At 37.3% G+C, this 18,898-nt stretch overlaps 2 protein-coding genes and 2 long non-coding RNA genes across 4 annotated transcripts; 3 read left to right on the forward strand and 1 right to left on the reverse strand.

Moving 5' to 3' along the window:
• The first annotated feature begins 920 nt into the window (after positions 1 to 920).
• Positions 921 to 17,653, forward strand: LOC113667369 (melanocyte-stimulating hormone receptor). The gene is made up of 2 exons (XM_027183185.2): positions 921 to 992; positions 9,754 to 17,653. Exon 2 carries the CDS (start codon positions 14,081 to 14,083, stop codon positions 15,008 to 15,010), a length of 930 nt encoding a protein of 309 aa, XP_027038986.2. The 5' UTR covers positions 921 to 992; positions 9,754 to 14,080; the 3' UTR covers positions 15,011 to 17,653.
• Positions 2,905 to 14,242, reverse strand: LOC149047455 (uncharacterized). The gene is made up of 2 exons (XR_016186190.1): positions 14,069 to 14,242; positions 2,905 to 3,743 (listed from the first exon to the last, which is right to left on the reverse strand). It is a non-coding gene; the product is annotated as an uncharacterized LOC149047455 (long non-coding RNA).
• On the forward strand, positions 3,628 to 6,385 carry LOC113667368 (melanocortin receptor 4-like). Its single transcript, XM_027183184.2, has one exon. The coding sequence runs from the start codon at positions 4,908 to 4,910 to the stop codon at positions 5,835 to 5,837; it is 930 nt and encodes a 309-aa protein (XP_027038985.2). The 5' UTR covers positions 3,628 to 4,907; the 3' UTR covers positions 5,838 to 6,385.
• A 142-nt stretch (positions 17,654 to 17,795) lies between the features above and the next one.
• On the forward strand, positions 17,796 to 18,365 carry LOC149047456 (uncharacterized). The gene is made up of 2 exons (XR_016186192.1): positions 17,796 to 17,923; positions 18,290 to 18,365. It is a non-coding gene; the product is annotated as an uncharacterized LOC149047456 (long non-coding RNA).
• Positions 18,366 to 18,898: the final 533 nt, after the last annotated feature.

Genomic DNA, 18,898 nt, shown 5'->3' on the forward strand with positions numbered 1-18,898 from the left:
AAATTTCAAGACTCTTCTTACAGTGTAGAGGGTCTCAGTGAGGTTAATCGACAACCGTTAAATGACCAAAAAATTTAGCCGTTAGGCGTTAAAATTGACAAGTTCAGCCAATAGTCGTAAAAAAAGTTAACCATTAAAAATAACTTTGGTGACAAAAATAAAATGAAATCAATCGTTAGGAGTAAAATAGCCAAAATTTAACCGTTAGCCGTAAAAGCCATCACCCCACTGAGACCCTCAATCTGCAAGTTAAAGTTCAATAAATTGTTCGCGGTACCAATGTCGGAGAGTTCAAAGGCGAAATGTAATTACTTGTATGTGAAACATGCTTTCGGGGAATACTAAAATATCCTCAATCTCATCAAAATTTTAAAGTTAAAGAAAAGTATGATTAATAGTGAAACGTCTTTTTAACAACTCATTTTTCATCGTAGAGCTAAGAGGTGGAATTTTTAAAGTTTTGTTCCATGCTATTTTCCTATTATCGTAAAGCAGCACTAAACCCATGAAATATGGCGCGACAAATTCTTTATTATCACAATCATTGTACACTACTCAGCTGACTTGCGTTTTGAAAATATATTTTAATTACAGTCTTATTGCAATCCACTTTGTTAGAGGGCTGTTAAATTTTCCAGAGCGCTCAGTTGCCCATAGCCAAAGCTTCAATAACTTGATTGATAACCAAAGTTAGCTGCCTCCAAGTGTTTAGAATTTAAGACTGGAACACTCTCGAACTTCTTTTGCCTGTCACTAGCTGTCGCCAGCAATTAGAACATCTATCAGTTATGTGCTTGACTTGACAGCAATTATACGTTAATTTTCACCTGCTACGTGAAGATTCTTTTGGGCTTTTTGATTGGAAGCTTAAGAGTGATGATTCGACACACAAAGAATACTTGATGGGATATCCACAAAACTGATCAATATTCGTCTGACCATTCATTTTACTCTTTCACTGATACTGGAATGATCTTGGATCTATCATTCAGGTAAGGCCATTGAAAATCTATCGGCATGAAAATTTGGGATCTTTATTTAACTCTAACTAACTTTAGGCTTACTGTCAAAACGATGGTGTGACCACCCAGAGGAGTGTGTAAAAATTGTCATTCATTAATGTACCTTCAAGCTGGTTTTACGCGTTCTAATCTAAAGTTTTCTCTTGTGGCTGTCTATTATTTGTCGTCCTTACCCTTACTCTGCGATGTCAGCGACCGTAGAGAAGTTTAAGAGTCTTGCATTCTCTGATTTTGCAGCGTGTTGAGTTGCACGCACAGCCGATATGAGATGGGCCGATGAAGATTATCATCTAAATGTTATCTCCCTTCATTGTGACTTTATCTCAGGTCTCGTAACCACGCCTTGTTCAATGGCGGCAGTTGCGCTGTTTGTTTATCAAAATCTTCTGTACCAGGAGATTGTGACACCAGAACAAGCTTTTGTCGCTTTGCCGTTTGTATAGGTTCCTTAGTGGTCTTGCATCGACTTCTGTCGTGCTTCCGGTCTTAAGTGAAATTTTAAGTGTGTTAACTTGAGGTGATGTCGCTTTTTTGTATTATTATTACCACAGTTCTTCCACAATTTCTTTACTTGCACTGTTCTGATTAGTTTTTTGATTAAGTATGTTAATTTTAATCTCCATTTTGCATTTCTTTTTTCATGACTGTTTTTTGTAAACTTGATTTTTCAGAGTTTAGACACTATTTTCGGCAAATATCGAAGAACTGAGCAGATTAAAGGAAGTAGGCGCACCTAAGTGTAACGAATTTAATTTGAAACTCAAATACTACTGTCTGGGCTTGCTCTGAATAGCGTTTTGAATAAATATGTGTATCTTAATCTTATTGCTATCCACTTTGCTGGATGGTTGTTACATATTCCAGAGCGTTCAGTTTTCTATGGCCAAAGCTGGAATAACTGGGTTGATAACAAAAATTGGATGCCTCGAAATGTTCAGAATTTGAAACTGAAGTCCTCTCGAACTTCTTTTAGCTTCCACTAACTGTAAGCAGCAATGAAAACATTCATTCAGTCAAGTGCTTAACTTGACAGCAATTAAAGGCTTGTGGTCACCTGCAAGATTCCTTGGAGCTTTTTGATTGGTAGCTTAGGAGTGATGATTCGACACATAAAGAGTTGATGGAATATCCACAAAACTAATCAATATTCGTCTAACCATGCACATTACTCTTTCACTGATACTATAATAATCTTGGATCAATCATTAAGGTAGGACAATTGAAAATGATGAAAGGATGTCAGCCGTCCCAAAACGTTAAGACAGTTTGAAACCTAAATACTGAAATGTCCGCAAATTCTTTCCCCTGTCACTGCTGAGTCGTCACCAGCAATAGAAACATCTATTCAACCGGGTATTCAACTTGAAAGTAATTAAGGTCTACTCATGAATACACCTGTGAGATTCCCATGCGCCTTTTAATTGGAAGCGTAAAAATGATAAGTTGAGAGGCATTTGAAATTTGGATGATTATCCAATGAAACCGTCCAACTTTGTCCTAGCACGTGTTCCCCTCCCTCTCTCAATAGCTGAAACATAATTAAAGACTGATCGATTTTTAAGGCCCTGAAAATGTTACTTAGCAAGAAATTGTTGATCTTTGTAATTATAAATTAAAGGAGTATTCAAGACTTGGTAAGGAAATTTCAAAGTGGCTTCTTTGCATTTGAAACCAAACATTTTCTCCCGAGATCGTCTCTGGGAAAGTCTTCGTTATTCTTGCTTTTGGAAGGGAAATTTGATCCTAGCCCCTTAACGAAGAGGTTAAACAGTCTTGCATGCTCTTATTTTGCTGCGGGTTTTAGTTATCCAGCTGATGTGGAAGTTTTAATCATATATGGATACTGAATAAGGATGCCAAGAAAGCAATCACCCACTTGATACTCATGCACGCTGACTTTATTTTTTTGTTCAAACATATTTTTCATTGTTATTACCCAGTTTTCACTCAAAAAAACGAGTACTGTGATTGGTTGATTCTTGGTCACGTGCCCCTGATCATATTCGCGCGCCGTTTTTCCCATATGATTGTTTAAGGGGAAGTCTAAATAGATAACAAAGCACTAAATTTATGGTCCCTCGGGAAATTAGTTTGTTTTTTCTTCTCTCGAGTCTTGATCACCAGGACTCTCGGGAGAACAAAACTAACTGTTTCCCGCGGGACCATTCATTAAGTGTATATTGTTTTCCCCAAAAGCACCTAGGCTTAACAAGGAGGATAACAACATTACAAATTTTAATTCAATCTATTCAAGCTCACACCTTAATAGACACAAACAACACACACAAATTGTTACAGTAACGTGTTAAACTTACAAAGCAAGGAATATATCATCTAAACAATCAAACAAAGACCCCGGAAAGCGATTCGTACTAATTATCAAACTTTGTACTTCGCGAAAAAAAAGGACAGTTGACGTCGCAGACTCAACACCATGTAAATAATGTGATTTCCTTGAATTGCATCGCTTCTCGATGACCATGTCTCATCTAGAATATTAGCAGCAGAGGTATTTATTTCAGGTCTCGTTGTATTTCTCAGTAGCCACATCTTGATTTTCAATGGCGGCAATTGTATCGGATAGGCTTCTTGCAGCGCACTCACACCTTCAGCACCAGGAAATTGAGAAAAGACTTTGAACAAGTAGTTATCGCTCTGTCGTTTATTTGAGGTTGGCGTATTTATGACGGAGCTGTCGCTTTTTGTAGCAGGTGTTGCCTACTGTCGGATTTAAAATAGAGTTGTCAGAAGTAATAACATGGCGGCTTAGCCTTAAAGCAGAGTAATGAAGCACAGTTGCTGTACGCGCTTATACGCGTCTACCATTATCGTGGGGTTCGTGCGTGATATTAATCCTAATAGGCCAAAGGACATTTGAACTCAAAGGAAGTATATAAACTGATTTCAGGAGATAAACACGGAATATAATTTATTTGAGAAATTATTCGTAATGTCATATGAGTGCTTCCGCCAAAGTGACCGTTCAAAACCGGTGAAGATGATACAAACAGGCCATGTGGACTCAGTAAAGTCACATCGCAGTGGTGGTCAAAATGTCGTGGACTCACGAGGCACAACCTCGTGAGATGATAATTTTATGGAACCCTTTAAAAATATGTTTACTTTCTATTTCGTTTCAAATTGACAACAAAGAACTATTATTGAAATACACTCATCGTTAATAACATATGGACTGTCTCATACTTATGCTAATAAGATTGGTATTCGAAATAAGTGACAAGTTGGCGCCCAAAGAAGCAGGTGCATCAACAATTTCTTAGATATATGATATAAAAATAGGTCTTGAAATATCTCAGTATGATTCCTTAGATAACTACAGAAGTGACGAAGAGAGCGCTGTGATTGGTCGACGATTACGTCATGAATTGTTATGATCACCCTTCGTAAGGTGATTATCATAATGACACACTTTTAAACTTTCCGAATAGACAGTGAGCTATAAATGAAATGAGAGAAGATGAACTTTTCCTGGCTATCCCCTTCTTTGTATGATTTTGCTGTGACAAATTTCGATCTCGGCGAGTATTTTTGAATGATCCCATAGACATCGAATTTGTTATGGAGATTTCTGACAATGCTGATTACCACCTACGAATAATTAGTAAATATGATTTAACTATTTAATCTTTTTTAAAGCCATGGCCATGAACCGCTCAAGAACGTTTACATGCGTTAACAATGTTTGCCGCTTCAGTCACAGCTAAGCAGATAGGTCTGCGATCGCTGTTTGTTTAAATACAAATACGAGTGACTCTCACAGCGGTATCATATTTCCGCTTTGCATATCTTTCTTAAAATCGGCAAATTAAACTGTTCCTGTTTGTATTGATTCTCGCGGCGACTAATTTGAAGAGTAAGTTCGCAATGGGGTCCCTTTTCTGCGAACAGAGGTTGGAAGAAAATATGAAGCTCCTGATTCATCATTGGATTTTTATGATTACATTTTGCGTCCTGAACTTGATGTTTTCCGTTTTGACATGTCTTGCAAATCTCATCGTTATCAGCGCTCTGAGAAAGGCATCGTCAGTACCTTCGAATCTGAAGATATTGTTCCTGAGTCTTGCTGTGGCTGATTTCGCTGTTGGAATGTGCCCTCAGCTGATGTTTGGAGTTATTGTTGCAGTGATGTTGCACAAAAACGCAAATGGAGACCAGCCGTTTGACTTGTGTTCAACCAGCTTTATTTTGCTCTATTTCTTCTTATTTCTGTTGGCGTCCGCCTCGTTCTTGACCATTCTAGCCATCGCTGTGGATAGATATCTAGCAGTTTCTCTTCATCTCCGATATCAGGAACTCGTCACTACTAACCGAATTGTGTTAGCGTTGATATCTTTATGGGTAACAAGCGTTGTCACCGCTGCACTATTCGTGTCTCTTCCAAACAACAATCATTTGGTGGTTGTGATTGTCGAAGCCGTTGGATTTCCTGTGACAACCATAGCATACATCCGAATCTACATGGCCGTAAGATATCATCAGAAAAGAATAAATAGCCAAATGAGAGAGGGTGGTCATCGCTTGAAAGTATTTATCCGTGAGCAGAGGGCAGCTATCAATTCTTTGTTTTTCTATGTTATTTTCCTGGCTTGTTACACCCCACATTTATGCGGCACGATTTTGTTATTAACTGACAGTACTTCAATATCCTATTTAGTAGCTAATCATGCAACTTTGTTCTTGGTTATTCTAAATTCTGCGTTAAACCCGCTGGTTTACTGCTGGAGATATAGACAAATTCGCGTTTACGCGATAAACACGATAAGGAAACTCTTAATCTCGCGTGACTCTGAATAATTTCTATCCATGCAAGAATTGAAACGTATAGCATATTTTAATAATCACAAAGGAGGGTCAAAATTCCCTTTCGGTGCCCTCGGCTTGTTTTGTAAAATATCGTTTATTCAAGAAGTAGCACATTTGAAGAAAAGATTAAGCATTAGTATCGTTTAATTCTCCTTCACATATTTCGCACTAGGGAGTATATTAATAGTCAGTTTTGATTAGTGGACTAAACGACTCTTAAGAAAAATATTACAAATAAGTCCTTATGACGTTGAGCGTTACTATGGTGATATTGTATTTCCAGAGCAGCTGATATGAATCCTATGAGGACACAAAATCCATCATAAAATGTTGTTGAATTAGCTTTGTCAAGCACGTTTGTACCTTTTTTAAAACGATTCTATGTTTTATTCTTTTTATCGTTACTTCACAACTTTGGTATTACAAATACAACATACTCAGATATAAAGCTAATGTCGCACCACTTTTCATAATTTGTCTGTAAAAATACTGCGATAAAACAACATGTCATCAAAACATTAAATGATATATATATATATATATATATATATATATATATATATATATATATATATATAAAAGAAGAAGACGTTTTCGTAGATTAATTAGACTCCTATACAATGCAGGGCGTGAAATTGCGCCTAATACAGGCGCCAATGCGACTAAATTTTTCACTTTGGTGACCAAATCCTGAAAGTTAGTCGCCAAATTGGTGACTAGAACGTTTCATCATAACCTTACCAGGAGATATAGAGAATCAAAAAGATTTGCAAAGATAAATCCGCGGCAAACTTCCTCGTTAAGTTTGTTTTCAAAACGTAGCATATGCATCTCGATCGATAACTAGACGCCATCTTGGATTTAGATGAACCTGAACGTTGTATATCATCTATCCTGGTGTCCACTTTGCAGCACGTGAAAGATATTTTTCTTAACTTAATTTTGGAGCGGCTATCTAGAACGCTGACAGCGTAAAGAAAGATTTTGTTTGTCTTTGAAAATGGCGACCAACTTTTTTTGAATTGGCTACCACTTTGAAGAATTTAGGAGCCAAGTGGCTATCAGGAAAAAAAGTTAATTTCACGCCCTGTAATGTCAAACTAAACTTTTTTTTTTAAACAAATTTAAAGAGATTTATGTCCCCACTGCAACGTCCTAACGTGTTTGTCAGTCACCGAATTCTTTTTTCCGGGGTGAAGTTGTCGAGTCCCAATCACATGAAAATTAATGTATCGATGGTTTTTTTTATACAGCAGGAGCCACTTGATCTTCTTTAGATATAAACTTTTTCTGCTTTCTTGTTGAAGAAAAAAATTTCAAATGTTCAACAGTAGTAACAATAACTGATTGAAGTAATTAGTCCGCCGTCTGACAGTATTAGATAATGTTTGGCCTTGAGTAAGAGACGCTGCTGTCTTTCACTTGATGCTCGTCATGCTCTTCATCACCTTACATAATTTCGCGAACAAATTTATGATGGCACAAATCTCTTACAGCGACGAAATTTCCAAATTGCGAAACGAATTCCCCCTCCCCTACTCTACACAAGCACTCAGTTTTTGTATAGAACTAGAATTCGGCAACCACAAAACACCACATAGGCGTGCCTTCGAAAGTTCCTCGGGAAACGTCTTGTTTGCAAGACGCTCTTCATGAGAAATATTGTCCACGCTAGATAGTAAATATGGCTCCATACGCGCAAGACTTTTTTTGTCAAAAAGAATACACTAATATTGGTTCCTTTTCGACGTCGAAATGTCGTCGTTTTGGATCTTTCTAAAAGTGTTAGTCTTAACTTTTTGTAGCTGAAAATCGCCTCTTATCTATATAAAATTGTCAATTTTGACATTTTTCATTCATGACAGATGATATGCAGGAGTGATCTTACATGAATGTGCTTGGATGTGGTTTTTATCTTTGAGAGTAACGCTGTCTGAAATATTTCTCACTCGTATCCTGCGCCCACCCACGAGAGATGTTATATATCAAGATGAAAGTAGAAATTCGTATCCGTTAGCGTAATAGTAAAGCTTTGTTGGTGTCGTAAAACATTGACATCAAAAACAGTTTGAAAAGACCATACAAGAACGGTGAATGCAAAGCTTGAGAAAATACTTTTTCAGTTTCTAACTTGAAGGTAAAGTACGTTTTACCGATATCTACCTTTTCTCTGACATAAAATAATTGAACCCAGCGACAGTATCGTGGACAAAGCTAAGGACAAACGGTGGCATTTCAAAAATATTTACGTGATAAATGAACGTGTTTAACTTTTCACATTTATATCGATGGATTGAAATCATTTCCCGATTGTAATTCAGTAATGTCATACGTACAGGATACCACTTTGACTTCATTTATTATCTTGGAAAACGATGAAGACGGCTATCTTAAATAGGGCTCGTATAAGATTTTTTAGACCCCGTGATTTCCTAATGAGACACAATGCCTGTAACCGAGATCTTTCTTTCATTTACCTCCCATCCCATATTTGGAAGGCAGCGAGTGAAAACACACGGCCGCACAGGACTATTGAAAGCCAGAAAGTTTCCCTAATTTGTTCAACACTTGATACGTTCTCAATTGTTTACTGCCGGTGCATGATAGGATCCTATTTAAAAAAGTGATTAAAACCTACGCTTCATCTTCGACACGAGAAGCCAAATTTGAATTTTGTCTCTGAGAAGTCGCAATTCACAAGTTGAATAGAAACTTCGATAGACTATTAATCATAATGGTTGGGTTTTACATTCATCAGTTCAAAGGAATTTGCTCCCTCTTGATATAAATAGTGTTACGAGCTTTTGAAAAAGATAAATTGATTTACTTCTGCCTTAAATTTACTTCTAAATCCTTCACCGGTGTACATTTGCGAAATTCTCATCCGGATATCTCCTACCAGCTTGTCATTTACAGCTTTGCAGCAAAAGATTCGTATCCTAGCAACCATATTGAAATGTTGATATTTTGATCGGAACTTTTTGAAAGGAGATATCAGATTAAAATTTCTTAACGATGACAACTTCATCAAAAAAGCGTCACGCATAATTAAATTGAAATTTCCTTTCAATTACCGAAAATATAAAATAAAGCCCCCTAAAGCGATTGAAACAAAAGTGGGATTCCCCATAGGGTCCTCAATAGTGAATCATGCTGGGCCGTTCGAGTCCTACTAATCCATTAGATGTTTTTTGTTTTTTTTTTAAGTTTTAATATTTGGAGCATCGATTGCTTTCAATAGTTCATTTCTCCTGTATTTGTTTGAAGGAGAAACTCACTTGAACAGATACCTATTGGTTGAGAGTTAATTATTTGCTTCTGTTCGAGAGGAACTAATGATTTCATCGCCCTGACCCGCTATTGATCGATTATAAGACCTGGTAGAATGACTGTGTGATCGGTGCACAATTTCGCGTGAAATAAAAATCGACAAATGAAACGTGTTTAGCGTGTTTCAACGAAGTATCATGCGGCTTTTATTTCATAAAAAGTTGCAATATGGCAATATTTATTTTGCTATTTACTTTTGCCTTATGTAAAAATTCAAATTTGCATAGATGGCTTAAAAAAGTTTGCCTCGAGGTGTAATTCTGTTATCTCACCAAACGATTTCCATTTTAGTGATTGTACAAAAGAACGACATTTTCGCCTTTCTTTAGAGAGATATCGAGGAACCTTAATTTGACCATTCTATTTCCTCGCGGTTATCGTCCAAAAAATATATTTATGCAGTACTCGTGTGGTTAGGCAATTATTCAATGGGCACAGAACATTCATAGGCCGTGTTTAAAGCAGCATGAACTCTACCTATTTACAGAGCACAATAAATATTTAATCCCGCAAATATTAGAATTTGGAAGTACGTCTTAGGAGATCTGCTCAACACTCTCTGTTTATTATCCTGTAGGAGATACAGTTGGCCAAAGGACAGAGCAACCAAAACGATTATCTCATGGTCGAAAAGTTTTGCGATCTGCAGTTACAGGAGTTACACATAATGCTACATTCTAACAGGGGGTTTTTATTATTTCTCTTTATTTCAATTTTGTTTTCTTCTCTCGTGGCGACCATTGGAGGCTTTCTCGTCATTGGTGCCATGTGGAAAAGTTCGTCGATGTCGCCTGTAGTGAGGAAGATATTCATGAGTTTGTCTTTTTCGGATCTTGCCGTGGGAATATTCGCACAGCCCTTGTTCGGTGGCATCATAGCGGAGATGTTACGAATGGCAGCCAATGGAGAATATAACTTCTCCGTCTTCTGCCCAGTCACACTCACCATAAGTCATTTTTGTACCTTTTCACTGGCCTGCGCTTCGTTCTTGAACGTTACGGTAATTGCTATCGATCGACTCCTCGCAATTTATCTCCACCTTCGCTATCATGAACTTGTGACTTCCAAACGTCTCTCTCTGGCTTTGGTGTTTGTGTGGATAGCAAGTGGAATTGCTGCGGGTATTTACGTCTCTCTTCCAGCATACAGTGACATGGTAGCTAACGTACTTTTGATTCTTGGCCTCTTCCTTACATCTGTGGCTTATTTTAAAATCTATAAGGCTGTGATATATCATCGGAATCAAATACAAACTCAGTTACAGAGGCATGATGATCAAGAAATATCCAAAGCTCGAGAGAAAAAGTCTGCAATCAACGCACTCGTTGTTTATGTTGTTTTCCTGGGATGTTATCTGCCCTATTTATGCTGTACTTTGATATTAATAGCGGATAATTCTCGAGCGTCGTCTATAATAGCGTATTATGTCTCATTTATCTTAATTCTGTTGAATTCTTCTATAAATCCGATCATTTACTGCTGGCGAATTCGCGAAATTCGTCAAATTGTAAAGAGAATTGTGAAGAATTTATTATGTTAAAGCAATTGACTTTATTGGTATAGGCGTTGGAGTAAGATTTAATCTTTAATTTGCCTTGAAAGAAGGCGTTATACCCTTTTACTGTCTTTAAGTCTATTCTTTTATTTTTGAGGCAAAGTTTAGTTCAGATAATCTATATGCAAGGAATTGAAAATTGTACAGTAAAGACAACGAGTAACTTAAGTTTCTAGAAGTAAATGCATTTCTTGAATTCAAAGTCACATTCATGCTCACTGCTTCGTTGTTTTGATTCCTGCTGCGTATTTACAAGGTGCGTTTTTTTTTAAGTTTGCAATTTTAACTATTGATTCAATACCCGGCAATCTGAAGTTCAGCTCTCTTTTTTTCGGTAAAGCGGAAAGAAATAGGAAAAAAAACCGGATGGATAACGAATCCACGATATTTCTCTTGATATGTAAAAAAAAAAACAAACAAAGCTTTGCTGTCAAACAGAGAACAAATAACAGATGTCACATTGTAGGTGTCATTCGTGTGCCTATTGCGATGTCTAAACTTGACATGTTATTTTCCGTCAATAACCATTACAAGTGCTGATTAAATTTACATCTTATCAGAGTCTGAGGGGCAAACTCTTTTTCGACAATTCTTGATTGTCTCCGAGTTTTTCAATGTTAACGTAAATTGAATACAGTTCCATGCAATACCGTGTTTCTGCCTGATTAATTAAACCAATGATGTTGTGACGTTGATGGGCTTATCTGCTTGCAAACAGATCACGAGCAGAAAATTGACAATATGTTGGGATACCCGACCGTTACGTAACTAATTTAAGGCACGAAGAGGTAATTACTCGGTAGAGCAGGGGACTAAAATTGTCTTGAGCATAATTAACTTTTTTGGGAACCCGGAGAGCACTTGAAGAAATGACAGCTCAATGACAGCTCTACATTTTTTTTCCTTTCACAAGTGGGACATTCTCTTGCGAAAAAAGCTCGCCTTACCAAAGTTGCTCAAGAACGTTCCGGATGTCTATTTTAGCCTTCTGAAGATTCTTTGCACAAAGGATTTGTTTTTTTTTTTTATTTCATGGCAAAGGAGCCATGCTTTAATCATTGTGTTATAACATCAAAACGGGATTCCATATAGAGATCAAATCAATGATTACATGTGGCTCTTGTACTCTCCTCACAGCGAAAGTTATGCATTTCTTCTGGAAAAAATGATGATTCCTGTCGGTTTTTAAAATAGTGTCCATATGAAGGAAGCCAACGCTAAGTCAGTATTTCAAAACATCTGCAATGTGAGACCACGTTTCTTTTATTTTGCAAAACTAATGAAAACTACGCCCACCTGTCGTATCTGAGCGACAAAAGAAAAATTTTTGATCGCTTGGCTTCGCCTTTTCAAGTTGAAACTTTTTCTCACTTCCTTTCGACACGCTACTAGTAAAACGGTAGAGGTTTATGTCTATGAATGTCTGTTTAACATATTACGTAATGTGTGTTTCAATTTGTGTTAACAATGGGTGTCCATCAATATTAGTGAAAAATATTCTAAAACTGAAAAATAAGACTATCACTATGGCTCGAGCGAAGGCTTATACGCCAACACGAGAGGCCTATGTACCACGTAGACCTGTCAGCAGCCAGTTAAAGCCGCTCTCATGTACCCATCCCTCAATTTGTTCGTGGGTCGTCTTCGCTGAGTTTTCGCAAGTTAATTTATCTTATATCGCAGCGAAATTTCTGTGTCCGTTTGTCCGTTTCGAAAGCTGCAAATGAAATTACGGGAAAAAAAACAGATGATTCACGAGTGAAAGCCCTTGCATGCTAACCCATGCTCGATTCCCGATTCTAGCCTCCAATTTTCATCCCGTGCAGAAATCAGCTATACAAATTAGACAAGAACTTTGGACTGAAATGGGCTATCCGGGACATATCCTCGTTACATCAGACCAGGATATCTCTTTTTTTTTTTAATTTTTTATTTAGCTTCATGAATGAATGTTTTTTAGGCTCTCCTCAATTTCGAACCAAACGCCGAGTTGCAGATTTAGATAACTTGTCAACGCGTCAACGTTTGCTCGCTAGAAGCTGGCTGATTAGAATTTTATTTTCAGCTGTTTTGACGAAAAGCTATATTCTTCTAAAGAGGACTATTTGTTTTCACCTAAGAGGTCTTTTCCTGTCTCCCTTTGCTTATCACCCCCACTTTCAGGCAGTTGAACATTCAGAAAGCTATTCTTTAAGAGAGAATTTTTGAATGGCAAAAGAAACTTTGTAAAATTAATGATGAGGTAATCAATAATTACAAACACTCACGCTGGCACAGCATTTGTTGACACGCGAACGCGCGTTCGAATTAAGCACTTTAATGGAGAAAGTCGAAACTGACAGACGCCGGAACGCAACACCCCACAATGAATCGCTAAAATGCTGTAGAATATAGGTTCAGGGCCCAGTTGTATAAAGGATGGATAACGCTATCCAACGGATAAATCGCTATCCAGCGGATAAGTGATAGCAAAACGTGTAGCGTTATCCACCGGATAGAGATTTATCCACTGGATAGCGTTATCCGATCTTCGAACAACCGGGGCCAGATGGATAAACATAAAGAAATTGAAGTTTTCCGTGTCCTCACGTCTCGTTAGCCAAAATGACAATTGAAGACGACGTATGTTCAGTTAGCACGATTCGCCGTTGAAATCGTAATTGGAGTTTTATGATCATTGAGAGTTACGAGTCAATTGTTCTGTAGAACTTGCATGATGTGAAAGAGGTGTCTACATTGACATTATGAAAGGACCACAGTTTGACGCATGACTAATAAAACCCTGGCAAAGGCAAATACCGTCTCTAATAATTTCGAACGTGATATTTTGGTGTTAATAACATTCAGTTTTTTTTTTTCTGAACAATTTTCCGTTCCCAAATATTTAAAAATTAAATGTTAATTATTTTCTTAAATGGATACGTAACAAGATTTTACGAGGATCAGTCGACTTAATTATTTGCCTCGTTTCTTCCTCTTTATAATGTTCAAGAGATACTTTTTACCTTTTTTAATTTTCCTCAATGCATGAATGTCATTAAAAATAAACAAATTTATGGTAGAAATGACAAATAAGTAATAAAACTGACCCACTATTTTATGAGCTAGGACTTTAAGCTGCTCTTAAAATATTTCTCTTGTAAATTTCCTCAAAATACTTTACCATAGCAAATTTAGCGGATAAGGAAGAGTTTTGTGACAATATAGAATGAAATATGTAAAGCAACATCTGCAGAAGTCAATTCAATTTATCAGTCATTTTCTTTAAATAAATTCATATTTACATTAGGTATTTTCTCTTTAATATTTCATGATCATAAATTCATGTTAAGTTTACCTTGAGTTCAACATGGTTTCCCCCTTTTGTACTCAGACGCTTGAAGGAATCCAAGAACTTGTTCTTTTTCACGCCACGTTCGTGCTTAACTTTTCCATTTTAAATTTGACATTTTCGATCGTGGCACTCGTTGGAAATCTTCTAGTCATAAGTGCATTGTGGAAAGCCTCCTCGGTACCATCCACTTTAAGGAAGTTGTTTATCAATCTTGCTTTCTCCGATCTTGCCGTAGGGTTGATTCCACAGTTAACATTCGGTATTATCAACGCAACGATGCTTAAAATGGTGGCAAGTGAAAACCACAATTTCGATGTCTTTTGCCCCATTATTTTCACATTTTATCATTTCTCTGCGTTTCTGCTGGCTTCAGCCTCATTTTTTACCGTAACCACCATGGCTTTGGATCGATTTCTTGCTATTTACCTCCATTTGCGATATCATGAGCTGGTCACATCTAACCGCGTAACTGCAGTTTTGGCCGTGTTGTGGTTTACAAGTGGTATTTGCGCTACCGTTTTCATTGCAATTCTTGGCTATGCCTATGTGACTGTGGCTATTGAGGTGTTCGGACTGCTTGTCTCAACGGCTATTTTCATTTATCTTTCAAGAGTTGTAAAATATCATCAAAATATGATACCAAAGCAATGTGAGCTGGAAAAAGGCGGAGCAATGGAGAAGCTTCGAGAAAAGAAGTCGTTTGTTAATGCTTCAGTTGTTTATGTTGTTTTTCTTGTTTGCTACGTTCCAAACTTGTGTTGCACAATTGCGCTGTTGAACGATGAATTCCGTTTGTCCTACAGAGTAGCTCATCATGTCTCCGTATTCTTAGTTTTTCTTAATTCATCCCTTAATCCCTTAGTTTATTGCTGGCGATATAAAGAGATCCGCAAACATTTGAAAAGAACTCTGAAAAAGATTCTACGCATCAGTTCGACAATTTAGACTCAGCGGCAGAGGCAAAAAATAAACAAAGCACTTTCGTCTTTATTAGAAGACCACTGGGTTAGATACAAAGAGTTAATGACGTCCGAACATCAGAGAGTTATAATGACAATCAACCAAAACTAAAGGAGCAGCTGATCTAACTTGATTGTCACACAGTGCTGTCGGTTTTTTAAATTTAATTTAAGAGCTTCTTCAACACTGTTTCCGAATCCTTCGATTCTATGTCAATTTGGACTAATATATGGTTTATTTTGACATTTTTGTCACCTCAAGATCTCAAGATGGGTTTGACTTATAACACATCCGGTTAACAAATACAGTTTAGCCCCGGAAGCGGAACAGGATAAGACGTCAAATTGTCTGTCAAAATATCCGTTGATGTGACAAGTGGCGCCAAAAATATAGATTAAAAATAATTCAATGACGAGATCCTGTTTTAAAGTATAGAATTTGAACACAAAAATAGTTTAAGGGACTCCAACTTAAGTTCAACTCAGGTTAAATTTTTAGAGGTGGTAAGTTTCTAAAGAAACTGTGGTACTGCGTCGGTGGGAGAGTATAACGGGTAATTTAGGGCTAACAACTGAGTTGAAAACGGAAATTTACCACCGTAAAGAGCTTAAAGGCTTTAAAGACTTTAAAAGACTTTAAAAGACTTCAAAGCCTTTAAAAGGCTTTAAAAGACTTTAAAGTCTTTAAACTCTCTACAGTGGTAAATTTACGTTTTCAATTCAGTTGTTAACACTAAAATTACCTGTTAAATTTTTTAGCCCAAGTTAAAAATAACTAAAGTGAAATCAACATATCCTGGCCAACGCCCCGTTATCCCTCTCTGTCCTATTATGATCTGTTGATTATCATAAATATTTTTAAGCAAGCCTAAATAACTTTTAAAGAGACAAAAACACTCTCTCCTCAGGCTTCAAGAATACGCGCCCAAAATACATTTAATGTTGCCAGGGTATATATCAACAAGATAAGGGCATGAATATTTGTGTTTGTAACTGTGGTTTTTTTGTGAGGTATTGCATACCGACCGATGACAGTTCAGTACGAAGCACCATTATTTAGTCATTAACTCTGCCCGATCATGTGCTCTCTTTTCTTATTCTGGAATATCACTTTTAGATCGACTTCAACCTTAGTCATTTACAGGGGAAAATGCCCTCGATCTTACCTCCCCCTTGATGCGGCTTTGCTTGTTCCGGCAAGCAATTAGCAAAGATGATTTTGAACCAGCATGTATGATTGTCGTTTCTTAGTTACAGTTAGGATTACAAAGGGCCTATCCGCACTAACGACATAATTGTTTATTTAGACAAATTTTCTGTCATCACCAACACTTTAAAAGTGCGCATGGTTTGTCGCGACTTGACAGTTTTTTGTCGAAGCGGACAAATTTTCAAACGCACCGCCGACAAAATTTGACCCGGGTAAGAGCTAGCTAGGTTAGTGATAATACCCAAATAGTGACCGAATAGTGCGAATACTCGCGAATAGTGACAAATAGCGACGAATAGTGGCGAATAGCGATGAACAATGGCGAACAGTGACCGAATAGTGCGAATAGTCACGAATAGCGACGAATAGTGAAGAATAGCTATGAATAGTGGCTAATAGTGACCGAGTAGTGCGAATAGTGACGAATAGTGGCGAATAGTGATGAATAGTGGTGAATAAAGACCGAATAGTGCGAATAGTCGCGAATAGTGACGAATAGCGACGAATAGTGGCGAATAGTAGCGAATAGTCGCGAATAGTGACAAATAGTAAAAATAAATGAATTTATAACGAAATAAAAATATTTATTACCCTATTTCATCGAGTTATTGGATTCAAATTTATGTATATACAGATCATCTGACAAAAAAGGAATAGGAGAAGGTATGGACTGGACCATTAGACCCTTGGACTATTTTTTGGACCATTTTATTCATACTCGAAAATAAAATAGAGCAAATAAATAAAAGACGTATTTGCATCATGAAACAATTCATGAATGGTTCCTATGAAGACCAGGAAGTAAAACAATTTTCATTCAGCCGGGGCGACCTACAACAGTGGAGTAATTTTCCGGTCGCCGCTTCATCAGACTAACAATAAAGCAGTAGATGTGGCTGCACAAGATCCTCCACAACATCTCGTACTGCTTCTAGAACAGTCGATCTTCCAACATTGAAATTCAGCCCAATGCCCTCATAAGAGTTCCCGTGCGCCAGACGACACAAACCAAGTGCGAGTACTTTTTCTGGAGCAAAGCAGTCACGCAATTTGGTATTTTCGCGTATTACAGCGGGTTGCAAAACATTCAACAGAATATCGAAGGTACAACGATCCATTCGCAGTTACCTTCTGAAAAACTCCCCGAGAATCGTTCGGTCATTGTGGTGGATCTCGACCCAAGACCGGTTTGGTCTTTGAAGTTTCCAAAAGTAAGGGTTGTGTCGACGTGCCCGGCGTCTCCGTCTTCTACGGTGTTCAATCATTAAAAGAGTTGTTGGCGTCTAGGAAATTAATGCCTTAATACTATGCTCATCATAAGCATCATTTTGTCTGCCATTTGAGCGAAATACACGCCACTAGTTGAAGCATTTGAAAATGTTCTATTATCCCGCCAAAACGTGTGATGTTTTGGTGCGCACAGCTAAATTGAATAAATTAAAATAAAATATGATATCGATATTATTTTTGGTTGTTGACCGAATTTGACAGCTTATTGACAGCTTCGACATTTTTAGCGCGGATGCACAGGCAGCCCAAGCTCCAGCTGTGAGATGATCATCTTGCGCAACAAAAAGAAAAGCCCTTTTCTTATGTACGTAGAAAACCTCGAAATGGACAAATCGCTAAAATGGGTTCTTTTCATCAAAGTAAGCGGTCAAATAACAAGTGATACGCTGTGGAAGTAAGGTGAGGTATTTTTATTGAGAATTTGATGATTTTTTACTTTGTTAAAGCGGTCGTAAATATTCCCATACAAACTCTTATAATTCCGCCATGACTGTTATTGTGCAAGATGATCATCTCACAGCTGGAGCTTCGGTCGCCTTTGGCGGATGCAGCATAGGAGACAAAAATTATTGTCATGACAGAATTCGTCCTTTGATTTTGTCGGTACAATTCTAGTTTTGTCAGCTAGTGCAGATAGGCCCAAACTCACAAACTGTCGGAGAAATTGAAAAAGCGGCAACCTTTCCATCCCTAAAGTGGTAAATATTTCCCTTACACGTTTTTTTTACAGATACTAATCGCCCGCTTTATCTTTCATCGGAACAGGATCATGGCTCACATGGATCACGACGATTATTCCGTGAGAGAAGGGTGGCAAATCAAGAGTTACCTAAAAATAAAATTTCTGTTTTACAGCAGAAAACGATTAGTTACCTTATCCGCACGCAATTAAAACGTAAAGCAAGTTGAACGATATCACCTAACCGTCATTTAGTGCTGAGAGACACAGTTTCATAATTTAATGTGCCCATTCAAAGTGAATTTAAAGGCACGCAATTAAAACTTAAAGCAAGTTTTAAAATGTCTCCCGACCGTCATTTAAAGCTGAGAAGCACAGTTTCACGATTAAATGTGCCTTACAAAGTGAAATTAGAGGTATATGTTACTTGAAGTAAAATATTTTGAAATTGTAATTTGCTTGAACGTAAATAGTGTTCTTTTCATTTTTTATCAAGTGACCGTAAAAAAACCCGCAGAGCTTTTGACATGAAGGCTACCTACAGAAATGGACAGATAAATCATTTTTTTCAATTTGAATCACATAAATTTTCATCTTTACTATCGTTTACTAAACTATCGTTTCAACTTGAAATTCAATGTAACTTAGGACGTCTTTATTCCAAAGAACTATAAATTCAAGAGTAATTTAGCTTT

Source organism: Pocillopora damicornis, chromosome 4 (genome assembly GCF_964200805.1).
Source record: "Pocillopora damicornis chromosome 4, jaPocDami1.2, whole genome shotgun sequence".
Lineage (NCBI taxonomy): Eukaryota > Metazoa > Cnidaria > Anthozoa > Scleractinia > Pocilloporidae > Pocillopora > Pocillopora damicornis.

What these genes read in the sequence shown, in the direction of transcription:
- LOC113667368 (XM_027183184.2), top strand. Translation starts at nt 4,908, where the DNA reads ATGGGGTCCCTTTTCTGCGAACAGAGGTTGGAAGAAAATATGAAGCTC.
- LOC113667369 (XM_027183185.2), top strand. Translation starts at nt 14,081, where the DNA reads ATGGTTTCCCCCTTTTGTACTCAGACGCTTGAAGGAATCCAAGAACTT.